Source organism: Harmonia axyridis, chromosome 3 (assembly GCF_914767665.1).
Source record: "Harmonia axyridis chromosome 3, icHarAxyr1.1, whole genome shotgun sequence".
Classification (NCBI taxonomy): Eukaryota; Metazoa; Arthropoda; class Insecta; order Coleoptera; family Coccinellidae; genus Harmonia; species Harmonia axyridis.
In genome coordinates, this window is record NC_059503.1 from 13,571,477 (window position 1) to 13,592,474 (window position 20,998).

General features: G+C 32.4%; 1 protein-coding gene across 4 annotated transcripts in view; it reads right to left on the bottom strand.

Moving 5' to 3' along the window:
* LOC123676275 (single-minded homolog 1) overlaps positions 1-20,998 on the bottom strand; it is a 64,202-nt gene that overhangs the window by 12,247 nt on the left and 30,957 nt on the right. For 2 of the 4 annotated variants that reach the window (XM_045612081.1, XM_045612079.1), the window contains exons 2-4: positions 7,157-7,357; positions 3,697-3,872; positions 2,798-2,995 (exon numbers count right to left, since the gene is read on the bottom strand). In XM_045612081.1, the coding sequence (XP_045468037.1) occupies positions 2,798-2,995; positions 3,697-3,872; positions 7,157-7,331 (549 nt within the window). In that variant the 5' untranslated portion in view covers positions 7,332-7,357. Of the gene's footprint in view, positions 1-2,797; positions 2,996-3,696; positions 3,873-7,156; positions 7,361-20,998 lie in introns of all 4 variants that reach the window. The other 2 variants (XM_045612080.1, XM_045612078.1) reach the window with 1 other exon arrangement.

The following is a 20,998-nucleotide window of genomic DNA, read 5'->3' on the forward strand; positions in this document are numbered from 1 at the left end:
TGTATTATTTGAAATCTTTATACAGAATTTCAACATTATTGAATCTTATGGACTACGGAAATTACAAAGTGTTAGTAAATAAGTGTGACAACTTCAGGGGGATTTCTGAAATTACCAGGAAAAAAAGATCTTCATTTCGGAATTTGATTTTTCTATTCTATAGTTATAGATAGTTATCGAATTTGACAACGAACTCAGTCAGTTAAACCTCATCTTTTGAGACCTTTCCTGGGTTGAACTTCGTAAAAAACAGACATTGTGACGAAATAATAATGCATTTTGTTCGGGGAACGAGCGCTCAATAAATCTATAATAATAGCGACAGAGCTATATGATACAAACAAATGGTGTCAAAATAATTTAAAAAAATACATCAACTGATGAAAAAATCTTAATGAATAAAAAAAACTGTTATTCAGTTAATTTTTTATGCATATGTTATAATTCCTTTCAGTTGGGAATCAGCATAACCCCCTTCGTAATCCACAATACGCCCAATGAAATATATCCCGTTTGCACCAATACAATATTATGAATATAAAGCAACAGCCCCACATATCCAACCCACAATGCTAAAACAACGACTGTAACTGTTATAAATCACGGGTTTCGCTCCTATACAGAGTGGACTACCGGTTGCAATCTTCTGCCATAATCCGAGTAATGTATGCGAGCGAACGATCGGAAAGATCGTGACCGAACAAACGGCCCCATACGTCATATACAGCAGGACCTAGACCAATATCTCATGTTAACAGTTCTTTCAACAGGCCCTGAATTGGCTGCAACCCCGATAAGACTCACACAAAATAAAACCTATTTGCTTCCGCGTCATAATAAAGCCTGGATGTCTAAAATGCATTTTTTCTTCAAGCGTGCGCTTTCAACTCTTTTTCCACACGCATTTTAAGTTACAAAGAGTCACTTTCCCATACTCTGCTATTTCTTTTCCGCACGCATATGCGGAAAAGAAATAGCAGCAGATTTTGCCGCACGCAAATATCAAATATTTGTTATTTTCCTAAAAACTGCTGAAAGTGGTACTTTCTCGCAAAGAACTGCCGTTGAATGCGGGAAAGATACCTACTTTCCGCAAGAGTTAGGAACAATATTTTTTCTACAAGTGCTTGTGATAAATTGAAACTCAAAAAATTAGATTAATAATTCCTATACACATGTATGACTGACGTAATTGTGCATGTCGTTGCCATAGTTATGTCATCCTTAACGAGTTAAAGTTAATTGGGCGTTCGGTGCATAGAGACATGAAGAATTTAATTTATTTTTCAATACTTGCGTGCGGGAAAAACCCCTGCTATTTTTTTCCCGCACGCATATCCGTGCGGAAAAGAAATATTAGAGTTTTTTCTCGCACTCTGTGAGAAAGTGACTCTCACTTACTTAAAATGCGTGATCTTTGGCCAAAGTAAGGCAAATCCTCAACCGCTTTTGAATGAACAGTACCAGTCATAACATAACCAATTTCTATTCAAGTTTTTTAGGTATATAACAGGCCAATTGAAAAGTCCCAGGTCTACTATAGTAAAACACATTTTTTTGGCAAAATTCGATTTTATTATTCAACATAGTTGCCTTCGAGGGCGATACAGCGATTATAGCGATCTTCCAACTTTTCGATACCATTTTTGTAGTACGATTTGTCTTTCGCTTCAAAATAGGTTTCAGTTTCGGCGATTAATTCTTCGTTGTCGCTAAATTTCTTTCCAGCGAGCATTCTTTTGAGGTCTGAGAACAGGAAAAAGTTGCTAGGGGCCAGATCTGGCGAATACAGTGTATGGAGAAGCAATTCGAAGCCTAATTCATGCAATTTTGCCATTGTTTTCATTGATTTGTGACATGGCGCATTGTCTTGATGAAACAGCACATTTTTTTTCTTCAAATGGGACCGTTTTTTAACGATTTCATCCTTCGAACGATCCAATAATGCCATATAATAATCGCTGTTGATGGTCTGGACCTTTTGGAGGTAATCAATGAATATTATACCTTAAGCATCTCAGAATACTGCTGCCATAACCTTGCCAGCTGACAGTTGTGTTTTCTTCACTTTGGATTCGGTTCATCGTGTGCCGCCCACTCCGCTGACTGTCGAATGGACTCCGGAGTGAAATGATGGAACCATCTTTCATCCACTGTCACATATCGACGCAAATATTCAGGTTTATTTGCACTTAAACGTTATTGCTTTTGATCGATTGTGAGCTCGCGCGGTACCCATTTTGCACTGTTGCTCAGAACTTTCTCATGTAAAAATAGATTATATATCTTCACAATGTCTGCTATCTCGATCAACTTCACTTTACGGTCATTCAAAATTATTTTGTGAACTTTTTGATTTTTTCTTCGGTGACAGCTTGTTTTGGGCGTCCACTGCGTTCGCCGTCTTCGGTGCTCATTTCACCACGTTTAAACTTAGCATACCAATCATTGATGGTTGGCTTTCCTGTTGCAGACCCCGGAAACTCTTCATCAATCCAAGATTTTGCTTCAACTGTAAAAAGCTGTATTTTATCAGCACACGAAATGCTTTTTTTCCATCTTTCTTCAAATAACAAAACTAGCTACACTCACAATCGAACATCTCACAAACTAATGGTCGGACTGCTCAAATCGTTTGAAAAAATCATATGTATTTAATACTAGCACCGCCATCTGTGCATCAGACCGGGGACTTTTCAATTGGCCTAATATATCTTATATTCAAAAAAAAAAATTGAAAAGAACGCATATAAGATGTAATTATAACTTATAAAATAAATTAAAATGCAAAACTCACTTTGTATCCACCGTTCGTGAGGCCAGCATTTCTTTTCGCCAAGACGCACTTCATCCTCAAGAAAAAGACCCTATCAGTTTCGTAATCCTGCAGGGGCGGCGTACCAGGCGGGGGCATACTAGGGGTTAGAACGGCCGTCATTTCATCATGATCTGCAGGATGAATGTATTCGTATATGCTGTTGCCGGTAAGTTCTACCTGAAAAAAAAATGTTGTCTATCAGTGATCAACTTTCAGTAGGAAGACCCAAAGTTATACTAAGTCACAAATAAAATGATTTGGAAAAATTTAAATGACTCATTTATGTTTGTCATTTATAAGAGTCAAGTTTGAATAACCGATAATTAGACTTTGACTAGAGCATCTGATTGATTACTTTAATGAATGGTGAATGCATGAAATAATCAATAAAATTCATTGAAACATTCAGCAGATGGTTCCAGAATTCTTTCGATATTTTTTAATTTTGGTATTATAAGTATAATATGCCAGAAACTTTCATTGGAGTGTACTCTACAATTTTTCGAAGTATCTTAACAATCAAATGAATGGTGTAGTAATGATTGAAGGACAAACATACACCCGATTTTATATATACTGAGTGAGTAATAGAATTGGTTTTGCCGTTCAAAAGCAATAGACATAAAATTAGAGCTTAAAATAAACTTCAGAGCAATACATCCTCCGCAGGGTAAATAATTCAAAAATTTCAAGATCGAAATAGATATTTATACTCGTATCAACATTTCATAAACAATTTTTGGTTAATGAATAGCAGAATAATGAAAGTTCAACATCTGAGGAACAATTTAACCTATTCTAGCAGCGCTACTTAGACCACTACACTTAACAGAGTAAACATCAATAAAAAGAATAAATAAATCATTAGAGGTATTCACCTGTGATAAGCCTAAATGTGCTGAAGCAGTCTCCGATATGTACATGATTTTTCCATCAGGTGCCACTACAAATATGAATCCATCTAATGTTTGAAGTAGATAGTAGGCAAGTTCCTTTATTGGTGCGTCTCGAGGATTTGGTACTGCTGGTGTAGCTCCCCAAGCATCACCGAGTCCTAGAACAAAACATAATAATAAAAATTAACCTTCCACCGCTTTAGTAAAAAATTAACTGGAAAATTGTAACTTTGGGATACCAAAGCATTTTCAATCATTTTGCCTTCCAGGAAGGAATTATTTTGATTGAATCTTCAAACAAATATAACATTTTTTATTTGCCTACAACACGGAAATAATCAGTGAGAAACTTCTCAAAAACAAATCAAAATGCAATGTAAGTTTTATACTAAGGTTTAATTCTCTTTTACCGCAAAAAAATACAAAAAAACAATTTTTTGAATCAAATTCCGAATAAAAGTTCCAAAAATTAAAAAACTTCAAGAATTAGGACTTGACGATAAAAATTCTGTAAGCAATATTATAGATAGTAAAAGTAATAATAATATATTCGATATTTATATCAAATTTCAAACGGAACTGTGAAAATAACAGGTTGGAGTAAATTTTTTTCTCGAACGATTCTAAATAGATATATAATAAAATAAAAAAAGTATTATTGAACATAACCCTTTATGAAATGAATGCGGAATATAAAATAGAACAAAAATGAATAATGTCCTCCATAAAAGGATCAGATTTAACATTTGTATAAATTTGGATTAAAAGATACTCTTGTACGTGACTAAACATGAAATTTGATCAATCCTCTTATTAATCTCTGAGATAATTCATTTGAATTATAATCTACTTGAGCTTATAAATGTTCTGGAAGTGGAACAGATGTTTATATGTCTGACTTAATGAAAATTATGACACGAACGTAGAAAACATCTCTACGAACAAGGTGAAGTATACCTTTATAAAATTAAGCATAGGAATACTGAAAGTCCATAGGTCGAATAAAAAAAAACAGATTTAAAATTTTGATGCCGCTAAATATAATATGTATTTCTCACCCGCTTGAAGTTATTGGGTAACATCATAGAGTAATAAACATAGATAGAGGGAGTATACGCAATTTTTATGTCCCAAACATAGTTAGATTACATAGTCGGATTGTTATCTATTTTCAAATCCACAATTTTACAATATCATTCTGAATGTATATTATATTGAATGAAATATATTTATTTGAGTGATTCCCGATTGAATATGCAAATTTGAATATTTGGAATCCGATATTTTTCCTAATTGTCGAATTTATAATAAGCAGAATATTTATTATTGTCTGTATCTACCCAATGAAATCCAAGGTTTGGCAACTTTTGCTCTCCTAGTGTCATCGGTTGTTTCACGTTGTTTCGTCGCGTTTGAAGTTTGTTTTTTGAATCACTGACATATTCAGGTATTTATGTCAATATATTTCGAGTTGATATAAAACGTTGATTCACTATGGGACATAAGAAGTGCGTTCTTTGTGGAGAAACTCGCGAATTGAGTGAAATATCGTATCACTGATATGTTTTCATTTTCGCGAACTTCATGTCAAATTTGATAATTCATTTGGGGACAAAATTAACTTACTGAAAATGACTTATGCTCCCTCTGTTGACAAATAAGGAACAAGATAAAATGAGTTTTACTTATCAGACCCGAGATTTATCGAATTGTCAACAGTTTTTATAATTCCTCAACATTAAATTCACCTCCTTATGAAAAACCACGTGTTTTTCCAAAAAATTCATCGAATATTAGTTTCACCGTTTAATAATTAATCACCCGTAACAAAAAACAATAAAGCTCAGTCCCATAATTATAATGAATGATAAAATGAGAGACGTACGTGTTCAACAATAATAACCAAATATCGTTTGTAAATATGCATCATCGCAACACGTATTGATATGTAAATATGAACTGATAAAATCGTGATTCATTCTAAACTGAATTCTCTCCACACAATTTTTTCTAATATTGCATTGTGTAGAAATCTTTGCTGATTTTTATCAGGTCCATCCGCGATGGATGGATTCTGAATCGGTTTTGTCAATGAGTGAGATGATGTGGGGTTGATCTTGTCGTATAATTTCCTATTCATCGGTATTTTCTTACCCGAAAACAGACTGGAAATCTGTCTTCGTCCTAATGTTCGAACAAAGAAAAAGATTGCACTTGAAAACTCATTGTTGTTTATATCTGTTTTTCTAAAGATGCTAAACACCTGAGATTTTACTGCGAGAGTAATGTATGAATCAGATAAACATTCAGTCATTTGTTCATGGAAAAATTCCTTATCGCTTCCGTCGTTTTGCAAAAGATGGCTGTAGCCGAAATAAATAGATCGTAGATGTCATTAGGTATTTGTAAACATAACGCCATCAGTCCATTTGTGTCTGCATCGTAAAGTTATTCTCGATTAAACATGTCAGCTTACGAGCCAAATTCTCGTCATTTGCGGGAGGTTTTGATTTTCTGCTTTAATCTGAATGAATCTGCGTCTGAGGCTCATTGAATGATCTCAAAAACGTATGCTGAGGCCGCTATTAGTGAAAGAACGTGTCAGGAGTGGTTTCAACGCTTCAAGAACAGTGATTTTGACGTCGAAGACCAGCATTCTCTCTTGCAGAATTGGATGCATTACTTGATCAAGACTTGTGTCAAATGAAACAAGAATTGGCAGGATCATTGGAAGTGACGCAACAAGCCATTTCAAAACGCCTGAATGTCATGGGAATGATTCAGAAACAAGGAAATTGGGAGCCGTACGAGTTGAAGCCGAGAGATGCTTGCTTGCTTTTGAACAGCTGCTTGCAAGGCAAAGACGGAAGGGATTTCTGCATCGCATTGCTAATGGAGGCGAAAAATGGGTTATTACGATAATCCTAAGCGCAGAAAACTATGGGGATATCCCGGCCAAACTTCCACGTCGACGTCCAAACCGAATATTCACTCCAAGGTCTATCTCAGTATTTGATGGGTCCAGCTCGGCGTAATGTATTATGAGTTGTTAAAACCTACTGAAACAATCATAGGCGATCGTTATCGAACGCAATTAATGTGTCTGACCAGCACTACGTTTCTTATGAAGAAGTTAAAAATTTGATGGATTCGTAGATCGCTTCAAAAGATGACCAGTTTTTTCAACGCAAGATTTATACGCTGCCCGAAAGATGGGAGAAAGTAGTGGCCAAGAATGAACAACACTTTGAATCATATATGTATAACCAGTTTTTTACAATAAAGCCTTGAGTTTCGGAAAAAAAGCAGAAGCAAAGTTGTACGCCTATGTAGAAGGAATGATCAATTTTCTTGATTGTCAGGATATATTTCAAAATGTTCAATTTATATTTCCAACAGTTTGAAATCTTAATGACTGTAGAAGGAAATTTTTAAAACTCACCATCGGGAAAAACTTGTCTCATTTTCAGGTACGATGTTGTAAGTCTTATAACTGAAGCTTTATCTAATTGTGACGTAATTGCAGCTGGCAGGGGCAGAAGTTTTCCTAACTCCAGGAATTCGGCGTTTTCTTTTTCTCTTCGAGACCTGGCAGCATTTTTGCTCTTCTCCTTCATGGCCCCTCGCGCCAAGCTACTTTTGGCTGCTGTTGAAGAAAAAATGAGTTTAGTGATATGATGAGCACTACAAAAGTTTGTTATTTCCCCTTTTAATGTAAAATATTTTGATACGTAAAAACCGGCAAATAAAATATCAATATGAAAAATTTTGATAAATCGAAAATTTTAAACTATTCAAATCCAGGATCATTCTCTCCGAAACCAAAGGAAAAATTAAAAAAACTTTTAGGTAAGAATTTTTTAATTCAGGTCAAAAGGATGCAATATAGCAATCAGTTTTTGTACGATATTTCATTCATATATCTCTTACTAAAGTATCCGGAAAGATTTCCATTATTGGATTCCAAAACCTAAACTGTAAAAATTTCAGTGAGGTGTTATATCTATATATTTATATTACTTTATATTATATTTATATATCTATATTACTTTGAAATATTCCAAAAGGTTATTATGGAAAATTGTTATGGAAAATTGGTATTTATTGAGAAATGGACATAGGTTCTTTTGTCATTTTGCCACATATCATAAGCTACCTATCATTGTTTATTTAGTAATATTCAAAATGAAAGGAATATTTCAAGATGAATTGTTTATTTCTATTTTAAAATATAACAGCTAATTCCTTATTTCAAAATGATATTGAAAAATATCAAACCTATTATTTTCGGCTTGTTCTATATATCTGGTGAAATTTCTATATATCCAAAATTCAAGGATACGAGTTGTCCTGAAATCCTAAAAATATGGTGAACATCTGAAAACTTTATGGCTTCAGTCAATAAAGTGGGTTAAAAAGGACCCAGATGTTGTAAATGACTCCAGAAATCGAAAATATGGACTTGCCCTCTACCAGCCAGTAGTATTGATTCAGTTTCTCAGTGAAGTTCTTATTTAAGTGATCTCAATTTCTTTTTCGAATATATCTTGGTGATTGATTTTATTTAATTCTTGATCAGTGATATGAAGTGTTTTAACGACACTGTATTTACGTTTATTGTGACTACATCAATTCGTTCATACGAAGAAAATTACCTAATAGGTATATAATATTTTTTATTTTGGAAAAAAAATCAACTTGTGAAGGGTTGATTTTAAGAAAAAAAAAGTTGTGAGTATGGGCCGAATTGAATAATTTATTATAATGATGGATATTTTCAGAATTTTTATGATTAACAACTATTTTTAATAATTTCAATTATTCCTTGCTTTAGTTGAAATCATCTTATTCGTAAAAAATACAAATTACTAGAAATAATGAAAAAATTACCATTTCTTCTCCATGATTTCAAAGATCAAGAAAGGAATACAATATCAATACGAAAAGATCTATGAAAAATCGAGAAATTCGTAAATCTACCATTAGTACTTAGTACTTAGTTCCTCATAAGAATATCTCTAATTGTAAGTAGGCACAAAAAAATAATATTTGCAGAGAGGATTTAAACGTTGAAAAGCTAATCTGAATGAAATTTTAGAAATTTGTGAATCCAGAACTACCGAGAGAATAATTTAGCGAAAGAAATAATGGATAGTGTATCATTGTTCCATTTCTTCCTATACTAATCTTTCAAATGAATAAAAAGGTAAATTTATGTTCCTTAGTTTTCGAGAAATTTTAATTTAAGTTTATTGATTTTTTAGACTTCAAAATTTATAGAACAAATTCTATATTTTATAGAGTAATTCATGAAAATGTTTCTTATATTTTCAGAGAAAAGCTATGATAGTTTGACGGGTGTAATATTTCAACAAGTACTAAAGAAGAAAGCATAAGAAAGAGCAACAATATTAGTTATACTGATAACATATTTTTTATCGAATGCCAAATGTACCCTTCAATTCCTATTAATTTTTTTGTTTTAGTTATTATTCTACAATGATTCAAACTATGAACAGAGAGATTCTGGACCAATATCACTCGCAATTATCAAGTATAATTAATAACAGTAGCACAACTTTTTCCATTCGGAATTACGGAAGTTGAGATGAACCCTCCAACTTAATTGATGTATTTCCATTTTATGGTGAGCCCGCCGTATAATAATTATATTCGGAATTCAAGCACTGCAAATCACCAACAAGGACACTCGAAATATTCATGAACGTCATTTCATCGCTCTCTCGAACCGTATTCAAATTAGAAACAACTACTCGAAAAACAGAGCAATGCTACTGCTCTAATGAGCCTGGCAAAGCATCTGCCATTTTAATCAGCGTGAATTTCGAGAGACGGCAAAAAATCAACGATTCAGATATCAAGCTATCATTCGAACAAAATATCTGAATTTCACGAATAAAAAAACACAAGATGAAATGTAAGAGGTCTCATAAAGTTTTGATACAACGACCAAGTGATTCTGATCGTACTATTAGAAAAATGCAAATTTTTCAGGAATATTAATTATAAAATATCTTGAATTATCAAGAAAAATAATTTATAAATTAGAGAAATTTATTGGACCAGGAAGGATTGAGGAAAGCATTATTATATTGGAAAGTGTAAATTGAAAAATTAAGTAGATACTCCGAAACTTTAAGGGCTACTAGGATATATCCGTAGATTATAATTTTAACACCGATATACCTACATTAGTTTGACAAAAAAAAGTTATTATTCTACGAACTTTATGCAAGTAGGTTGATTGCACATGAATTGTATTTTTTCTGAAAATATTCATGCAGTAAACATCACAGAAAAATCACAGAGGATTTGAAAGATCTGTCAAATAATCCTATTTCCAGTAGTAATATCCCTAGGATATTGATAATAGACAAGATAATTTTATAACAATCGAAAGCTCGTTACTTGGTAACAGACCGAAGCCGAAGTCTAAGGGCTTTTACCAAGAAACAAGCTTGAGAAATTTGTCATAAAATTGTGAGGCATTTGTCAATTATAGTACTATAGTGAATTGTCATTAGTAATTATAGTACTTTTATGCAAGAGTTTGCACAAAACGTTCCACATTGTCTTTAGCGTTGCTTCTTTATATTCGGTCCTGTCTTTCTTTCTCATATTGGCCGCTCAATTTTTTATTATCGATATCAATTCTTCTAAGCTCCTATGTTCATTTAATTCATATTTCCGTTCGCAGCAAAAATGCATAAATGTTCCCCAAATCTATTTGTTACTGTATGTAGTGTTTCTGGGAATTTTTCTTTGATTAGCGCATTTTTAAACTTTGTTATGCTTTGAACATACGCATTGCCAAAACGTGACGTTTTGAAATTTATTTGGAATAAAGTTGGCAAATTAAATCGTGTTGTCAGAGTGATTGATAATTGCACTGAATGCAATTATCAGTGAATTGTTGATATGATTGGGTGAAATTGTTTCATATAACAGAAAAATATAAAATTTGATTGATTGTTAGAACTGTCGAAAAATTCTCATCGTAACAACACAAACATTCAAAATTATATTATGTAAATATTTTCAACCAATGAAATTCTGAGAAGAAGAGTTGTAGAGGTCTACGCATTCCCAAACTGTGAAGATTTCATATTCATAGATTCGTGTTTCATTCAACAAACATATTCATATTTTATTTTTTTCGCAAAATTCGGAATGCAGAATTTATTACTTAGAAGGTTTTAAGGCCGTAAACCAACAGTCGAAAAGGCAAAATCCCAAGTTTGGTAGATTAAGGACAAATTTAAAACAGATGTTCACCACCTGATTGTCAGAACGACTGATGGCTGGAATTGCCAATACTGAAATCAGTTGTGAGCCTGTCATTGCAGAGTTAAGGTAAGTAAAAATTTCATAGGAATTTTAAAATATACCTTTTTGCACGACCCATATATTATAAGCTACTTTATTCCTGAAATTCGGGAGTAAAGTTAATTTTTAACTCCCTTGAGTAAAAAATTATAGCTAACTCAATTCGGAATATTTTATCATATATATTCATTTATTATTAACATTTATATTGATATTGTAACCACCACTAGTACTTAACAAAGAAGTTAGTAAATTAGTTGCATTTTTTCATTTTTTGTTATACATATTAATATTCGTTTCTTTCAAAAAGCTGGAAGATTTAGTTATCTTTTCCTATTGTTTCCCAACAAGAATCTTCTCATTTTCCAATGAATTTTCAACATAACTCGATACAACGGTGCTAGATTTTCAGCCACCATGGCGTTTTATAAAGCTAATATCGTCACCTGTAAAAAGGATGTTGATGAGCGCCCAAAGCAATGTAAATATTTTTAAGAAAGTGCATATACAGGGGTCGAGATTTCAATAGTTTTCAACTCCTGAAATGCAATTATTTCAGGAATTATAATATCCACAAAATTACTATTTCGAAATTTTTGTTCTGTTCTAAATCCATCTAAATGTTTTGAAATACAGACTTATGATTGGAATCTTAAATTGCTATATCATAACATAACATAAATGATGATCATTATTATTAATGATTAAAATCTGTTAGTTTTAAAAAAGGCTATATTGTCATTGTGTGAAATGTCTTGTGTCTTGATGGAAATTTGATTCAGTTCCTTTCTCTTTCTTATAAGAAAAATATATTGACAATAATCAGGATATATCTCTTTATAAAGGAAAATAGAAAGAACTTCCTGGTTGAAGTTTACTATATTCTCTTAATTAACTTCTCATCAGAGGAAGAATTATCTCAACCTCTAAATTCTTAGTAATATCTTGAAAATGGGTTGATCGATAAATCTTGACAAGAAAAATTTACTAATATGGGATTCAATTGTTTCATCTGTCAAAATGACGCAACACGGGTTTCATCTTTCTGATTGATTTTTCGTCATGAAATGATAAATTTGAATTTCATCAATTTTTATTGTGGAAAATATTGAAATGTACTGATATGATATGACATTAAAGTTATGTGGCGAAATGTTATCCAGAAATATAGGATATGTTGAGTTGTTCCCTAGATTTTATTGGATTGGATTACAGTGATTGTTTTGAATATTAATGATAAACAACAGTTCGAATTAGTTTGTTCACTTGTTCCGTCATTTTGACCTCTAAACTCATATTAGTGAATTCGTATTTTGAAGATCTATCAATATCGATAAAAATTTACTGTGCACGAAGTTTGAAATAAAAAAAAATTTTCGTTTTTGTTGTCTTGTATATGTTCGATTATGCCTGGATTATGCGTTACAGAAGTATGAAAGTGGAAAATATTCAGACGTTTCAGGATATTTGCAAAATTAACATCTTGTACCAAAAAATGAATTTTTGTTCCGGCAATTTTTGTTATCGGATTGCGATAAAAAAAAATTTTTTTCTGTATCAAATGGATTTAAGAGAGAAATCCTCACTAAATAACGAATAACTATTAATGGTGATAAAAAACAAATTAAAATATACATAATTCGAAAAAAAGTCCCAGATGTTTTTCAAGGTTTTTACATGTTTTCTTGTCCTTTGGAATGGACTTGAATAATTTAGATACAATGTTTTTCTGCGGAAAAACTGAGTAGCTATGCAATACAGGAATTAGAGTAGATAATTATGGTACCTACATATTGAATTGATAATTGTATATCGTACATTCATTACTTTTATTTTATCCATTTTTTCGCGGTTTACTCCTAAAAAGGAGTTTATCGTCATGAGAAGAAAACACTTTAATTTTTTTTTCGCAGTTCATTTCTTACAAGTTGTTCAACATCCTGAGAAGGAAACACTCCGTATAAGTATTAATTTATACAGTTCGTAACACGAATAATCCCACTATACGCAACACCATATGCCACAATAATAATACAACCCCCGTATTATCAATTTTAATATCCTACCTGGTTTAAACTTAGGCATGGATTTATCGGATTGCGATAAAAACTTCATATTCACGATTCGTGCACAACACAATCATACACCGTCCACTGATACGACACGTCCGACACGTTTTGTCGCCATACTGTTCCCAGGTGGAAAGATGTAGTGTAACACCCCCGTACATATTCAGGTAAGAACTCACGAAAATCGCTCCGGGATAAAAGATCGATTCAGTTTTACAGGTTGTGCAAAACACAGATGCTGGCCAGGTTCTGGCAAAACCAAATCTTATTGGTTTACCTCCGACATAATAGGCGAAGACCGCCCCTGATATTTTGGAATTGCCAGCTCTCGTGCGGAGCTTTGACTTATCGCCTTTGGGGCTGGAAGGTAATGAGGTGCTATTCAAGATGATCCCGGTTATAGAAATAGATCCGGTAATATATTCAAATTGAATGCTATTTACTTTATGGTCTTCTTGTAAATGTCATAACTTTGGTTTTCAGTTTGTATTGAAGTCAATTCTGAAGATGAGAAGTGTTTCGAATATTTTTTTGCGTTGAAAAAGCAAGAAAATGAAAATAACGATCTTCAAGTTACAAAGAACAATATTCATTAAATGTTAAAGTTTTTTAATTATATGGATTAATGAAAACTTCGCTCGTATATTAACGTTCTGGATCATTAATAAACTAGAATCCTAGAGTAATATACGAATGTCGTTATAGATATAAGATAGAGTAATCCTTTACTACGTGATAGTTCATTGAGAAATAGTAACAATAACACTAACTTAGTTTAAGGTTGAGATAGTAAACTGAGCCAAAGTAACATTGTTGTTGGTATGAAAATCATGGAAATCAATTCCTTGATTGAATGCTATTTATTTTATGGTCTTCTTGTAAATGTCATAACTTTGGTTTTCAGTTTGTATTGAAGTCAATTCTGAGGATGAAAAGTGTTTCGAATATTTTTTTGCGTTGAAAAAGCAAGAAAATGAAAATAACGATCTTTAAGTTACAAATAACAATATTCATATGTTAAAGTTTTTTAATTATATGGATTAATGAAAACTTCGCTCGTATATTAATGTTCTGGATCATTAATAAACTAGAATCCTAGATTAATATACGAAAGTCGTTATAGATATAAGATAGAGTAATCCTTTACTACGTGATAGTTCATTGAGAAATAGTAACAATTACAACTTAGTTTAAGGTTGAGATGGTAAACTGAATTAATGTAACAATGCTGTTGGTATGAAAATCATGGAAATAAATTCTTTTACTGAACGTAAGTAACATACGTGAAAATAACGATCATTAGTTCAAATACAACAATATTCAATGAATTAGCCTATAAATTATAGAGATTAATGAACGCTCCGCTCGTACATTAATTAATTCATTAATAAACTAGAATGTTAGATTAATGTACACTGTGTACGTAAAGTATGGAGCAAATTAATTTTTAGCTGGACAGACCATTTCAAGAAATAATCCTGAAATACGTCGATTTTTTATTTTAATTTACCGTATTTTAAAATAATATTCTTTCGAGTAATGACGTCACCGTCATTTTTTCTAAATGGAACACCCCCATTTTGTCTCAATTTTCGGATTACTCTAGCTGAGCTGATTCCAAAAATGTATCACATGTTAATTCCAATTGGTACAGGGTGGACAAAAATACAATATGTAGTTTGGTGTGTGTTCATAAAGTAACATTCTTTATTAGTTAAATTAACAATATCATCAAATGTACTATCTAAAAATGTAACAAACTACAGGGTTTTACATTCAAACCAATTGCCGCTAGACAATAAGTATTTTTGATAATATTGTTAATTTAACTAATAAAGAATGTTACGCGTTACTTTATGAGCACACACAAAACTATTGCATTTTTGTACACCCATACCAATTGGAATCAACATGTGATACATTTTTGGAATCAGCTCAGCTAGAGTAATCAGAAAATTGAGACAAAATGGGGTGTTCTATTTGAAAAAAATTACGGTGACGTCATTACTCGAAAGTAATTCACCCTCCATATTAGCTTATTATTTTAAAATACGGTAAATTAAAATCAAAAATCGACGTGTTTCAGGATTATTTCTTAAAATGAATTTGTTCCATACTTATTTACGGACACAGTGTATGAATACCGTTAGATATCGGATAGTCTTTCACTACAATTCATTACAAAATAAGGATAATAATACTAAGTTTGAAGTTGAAATAGTAAACTAAGTTAGAGTTAAAATCCCGTTGGATTGAAAATCATGGAAATGAATTATTTATTTACTGAAATGGAAAGTGTTTCGAATAGTTCTTGAGTTGAGAAAAAGTAATTACTTGAAAATAACGATCATTAGGTTTACAAACAACAATATTCGTTAAATGAAGTAGTTCATTAATTATAGGCATTAATGAATGCTCAGCTCCTACGTTAATGTTCTGGATCATTAGTAGATATGCTATCATTAGGTTTACAAACAACAATATTCATTGAATGAAGTAGTTTATTGATTATAGGCATTAATGAATTCTCAGCTCTTACGTTAATGTTCTGGATCATTAATATGCTAGAATGCTAGATTAATATATAAATGCTATCTGGTTGAAAATCGTGGAAGTAAATTCTTTATTTACTGAAATGGAAAGTGTTCCGAATATTTCTGGGGTTAAAAAAGTAAGTACATCAAAATAACGATGAATTAGTCTATTAATCATAGGGATTAGTGAAAGGCACGCTCGTAATTTAATGTTCAGTATCATTAATATGCTAGATTGATATACTAATCGATTAGTAATAGATTATACTACAAATGAATAATGATGGCTATTATTTCCAAGGAATAGTTACGAATCGAGCCTCATAAACGCGTAATTCTGAAGTATTTTCATCTTCCTGTGCAAAATACTTATGTGAAAAGTGTGATTGGAATATTCAAATATATACAGAAAGGATGAATCACGATCGATGGTACCCGAGACTTTTGAGGAGAACGGAACGTACGATTTCATTGAAGATTTGGTTTTTTGGGTGCTCTATCGATCTAGAAAATTTTCAACTCTGCGATGTCTCCGCTATATCAAAATGTACTAACAATTTCAATATTTCGAATGGAAGACATTGTATTGTATATAATAACTTTTTTTGGTTCCAAGTAGCCTCTCGATTTTTTCTGCATTTTATAACACAAAATAACTGCTGGGCGAACGGAATTGAATTTGACCGCGAATTCGTCATACAGCGAACTGTTCGATAAACGAGCGATCAAAAAGGATCTAATTTGATTCAACACATAGAGTAACAAACATGGATAAAAGGAGTATACGCAATTTTTACAAGTCCCCAACATGGTTAGATTACGTTGTCGTATTAGGATATATTATCAAATCCACAATTTTACAACATCATTCTGAATGTATATTATATTGAATGAAATATATTTATTTGAGAGATTCCCGATTAAATATGTAAATTTGAATATTCGGAATCTGATGATATTTTTCCTAATTTTCGAATTTATAGTAAGCAGAATATTTATTATTTTCTGCATCTACCTGCTGAAATCCAAGGTTTAACAACTATTGAGCTCCTAGTATCATCCGTTGTTTCACTTCGTTTGGCGCGCTTAAAGTTTGTTTTCTGAATTTCTGATATATTGAGATATTATTTTCAATATATTTTGAATTGATATCAAACGTTGATTCACTATGGAACATGAATAGTGTGTTCTTTGTGTAGAAACTCGAGAATTGAGTGAAATATCGTATCACTGATATGTTTTCATTTCCGCGCGCTTCATGTCAAATTTGATAGTTCATGTTAGGGACAAAATTTGCTTACTGAAAATGACATATGCTCCCTCTATCGATGTTTATTACTGTGAGATTTGACATGTCGGTTAAGTTCATAGAGATATAAAAATATTATCCTAATATCTATGGCCAATTGAATAAATTCCTTCATTTCACATCTATCGAAATAGTCATCTATCCCTCTATGTTGACAGTTTCAGGCACACTTTTCAAAGAAAAATCAGTCAACGAGTATGTATTCTATGCATCCTAACTGGAATCAATTTGATTTTGGAAGTTACAAAATGGTCGTTACAGCGATATGTCTACTCCAAATATACCCCAAAAGTATTGTTCAAAAATTTTTATAGAATTTGAAGAATAAAATTTGTGAATTATTGGAATGAGTTTGTAGTTGTTTTAAAAAACTGTGATTTAACTTGTTCAATATGTAGATGACGAGCATCCATTATAAGAAGAAGAAAGATGAAATGATATAATTTGACCTTTAACATCGACTTCAGCGAAACTTCTATGTTCAAACATCGAACTAATCGATGTCCGTCAATAATCACAGAGCGAAACCCATAGCCAACTCTAACGACCCCACAAAAATTAGTGAAATATCGAGTGAGAGAAAGACATAACCCGGCATATACGATTAGAATCGGAAAATAGGACTTTTGTCCGGCCCAGGGTACGGATTCGCGTCAGCTCGTAAAGCCTTTTGTGATCGCCAATACATTCGGACTTGGATAACTCTAGACGGGCGTTTTTTCGTTTTCGGTCCCGTGTTTATATTTTCAGCCGCGACGCGTTTCTCGGAATCATAACGGGCGACCGGTATAGATGGCATTTTGTTTCGCTAAATTCAACATTGCAGTAAAAGAAATTACGAACGCCGTTGTGTTGAATACAATGTCGATAACGTTTCGCGTTTCCTGCGAGCGTGGGTGTTCCTGCTGAGGACAGACTAAGGGGAATTTGGACCGCCGAACTGTGTCCAAAAGAACCCCGGCAAAATTTTGTTACGAATATGAAAACGCATCAAATTTTTTTCGGGTGTTTCGTAATATATTCCGCAGGACTTCTGGATCTGATAGCTTGTCCTAAAATATTAAAAAAAGTTTCTATTAACTTACCCCCTAAAATGCACCATTTTCGAGATACAGAGTGTTGTAATTTAAAAATACGAAAACGCAGCAAATTTTTTTCGTGTGTTTCATAATATATACGCATGACTTCAGAATGTGATAGCTCATCCAAAAATATGAAAAAAAGATAATATTAACTTACCCTCTAAAATGCACCATTTTCGAGATACAGAGTGTTGAAATTGAAAAATACGAAAACGCAGCTAATTTTTCTCGGGTGTTTCATAATATATTTGGCAGGACTTCAGGAAGTGATAGCACGTCCAAAAATATGAAAATAAGGTTTCATAAACTTACCCTCTAAAATGCACCATTTTCTAGATACAGGGTGTTGAAATTGAAAAATACAAAAACGCAGCAAATTTTTCTCGCGAGTTTCATAATATATTTCGCAGGACTTGAGGATGTGATAGCATGTCCCAAAATATGAAAAAAGTTACCATCAACTTACCCTTTAAAATGCACCATTTTCGAGATACAGTGTGTTGAAATTGAAGAATACGAAAACGCAGCAATTTTTTTTCGTGTGTTTCAGAATATATACGCATGACTTCAGGATGTGATAGCTCGTCCAAAAATATGAAAAAAATCTATTAACTTACTCTCTAAAATGCACCATTTTCGAGATACAGAGTGATGAAATTGAAAAATACGAAAACGCAGCAAATTTTTCTCGGGTGTTTCATAATATATGCGCAGGATTTCAGGATGTGATAGCACCTCCAAAAATATGGAAACAAGTTCCTATTAACTTACCCTCCAAAATGCACCTCTTTCGAGATACAGGGTGTTGAAATTTAAAAAAAAATCGTTTTTTGCGAATATTTTTTATCTTACAGAAAACAGTTTTATTCAGTTTTTCAGAAAATAATTTTAAATTGTTAACCTGTAGTTTGTGACATTGTAAAAGAAAGACATGTTTTTCAACATAAATGTTAATTTTTCTCCGATTGACAGCAAATATTGACTCATAGACACATATCAATCAGCAAAGTATTACTTTTCCTGCCTAAGCAGCAAAGTGATTATTCTCAATGCGAATAAAACACTCGACATTTTCTGACAAACAATATTTTTTGCCACCTTCCTTATTTTTGGAGGAGTAAGTACTTCTAAGTCGATATCACTGTCCGTAATATGAATATATTTTTCCAAAAAAATGTCAAATATTCAATAAGTTGTCAAACTAGGATTATCATGTACATACACATTTCCATAGCAACCAACGATTCCAACAATTGTGATTTCTATCAAATTTCGTTTCAATTTATCGCAAGAGGAAAAATGAAAAAGATTGTGAGAATTGTAATTATTTGCAAATAGAACATCCTACATGTATCATTATGAGCAATCGAAGAAAAAATTATATGTTTAACTCGGCTGCAAAGTAGATCGACTGCCTTGGCTGAATTCCTAGCCTTGATACGCTCGGCTATGAACTATCAGCCGCGGCAGTCAATCTACTACTTTGCTGCCTAATAGAACAAATAATTAGTTTCTCGAAAACAGCCGACTTTAGAGCGTATGACCAAAAGTGAAGAAAAGATGTACTTTTTCCATTAGCGTAGAAGTTGGGGAGAAAACCCCCCACTACCCCCTTTAAAACTTTCCTCAATTAAGACTAAAAAAAAAAATTCAAGCAACATTTGTGTATAGAAACTTAAGAATGTCGTGAATGAAAATGTTGAAAAGGGTGGGTCCTAGGACGGATCTTTGGTGAATACCGGTTCCTATGTTAAGTGGATCCTCGAGTGGGTCTGATAATGAGTTCAACTCTAATTTGCATTGTGTGAGGTAAGAGTTCATTAATTTGACAATTATTGTAGCAACTTCAATTTGATCATCTTATAGAATAAAACTTCGACCCCCATTTTATCAAATACTTTTTCAATGTCCAAGTGTAACATAACAATGTGATTGGGTTTGTTGAAATTTTTGATTATCTAAATCCAAATTCATTCATGTTTTTGGCTTTCAAACATGTTAACTGTTCAAAACAATTAAAATTATTTTAGGAAGATTTCAGGAAGGTGTAATGAATCAAATTTTAATATCTCGAATACTGGAAGAAAACATTAACGCTCTTTAGATCAGTAATGAAGTTTTAGCCCATTAATTTTGATGGATAGAAACGTCTTACATCAACCTGAAAACTACACCCCTGATATCTCGATACCTAATTTCGAAACACCTTTATATGCAAATTCAATCACTTCCCAATTCCCATTCACTGTTAACTGATCTCGCTATTGACTTCTCTTTCTCTGTTTTAGTTGTCAAAAACTCATCTTCCAATTGTACTTCCGATCAACAAGCCATCACCTAAAGAAACGTGTACCCTACTAGGGATTATGGTCAAACCCCCTATTGTAGTCAAAGTTGTAAAATAGTAAAATTTTCAAAAGAGTACCTGCTGTTAGTTATATTGTAATGATTTAGTCTCGGTGAACAATAATATTGACTTGAAAAAGTGTGAGAACTTGTTGTTGAAACGTCCCTCAAATGATAAAATTTAAATAAGGCTCAGGCTGATTGAAGTGAGGTGCAATCTATTCCAGATGTTCGAAGGTAAAATTTCGAGAATTCGGGGTTTTGGAAAAACCTGGGAATTCCCACGATTTTAAAAAGAAGACCGCACTTTCTAGGATATATTTTAGAATATTTTTGGCATTTCCAACATAACGGAAACACAACGGTTGTTTTGAAGAATGTGTTAGTTTGTTTTTGGAGAATACGTTTTTTGATCTGAAGTTATATCAGTCTAATTCAATATTAATAATAAAAACATTTCGAAGCTTTCGTGGAACTGCTCGTGTAGTTTTATTGTAACCTTTAATGACAACAAAGAAAATATAAGTAATATATTTTTCAATTAATGATTTAAGACCTATTATTTTACCAAATATAACTCAGGAACTACTACATCTA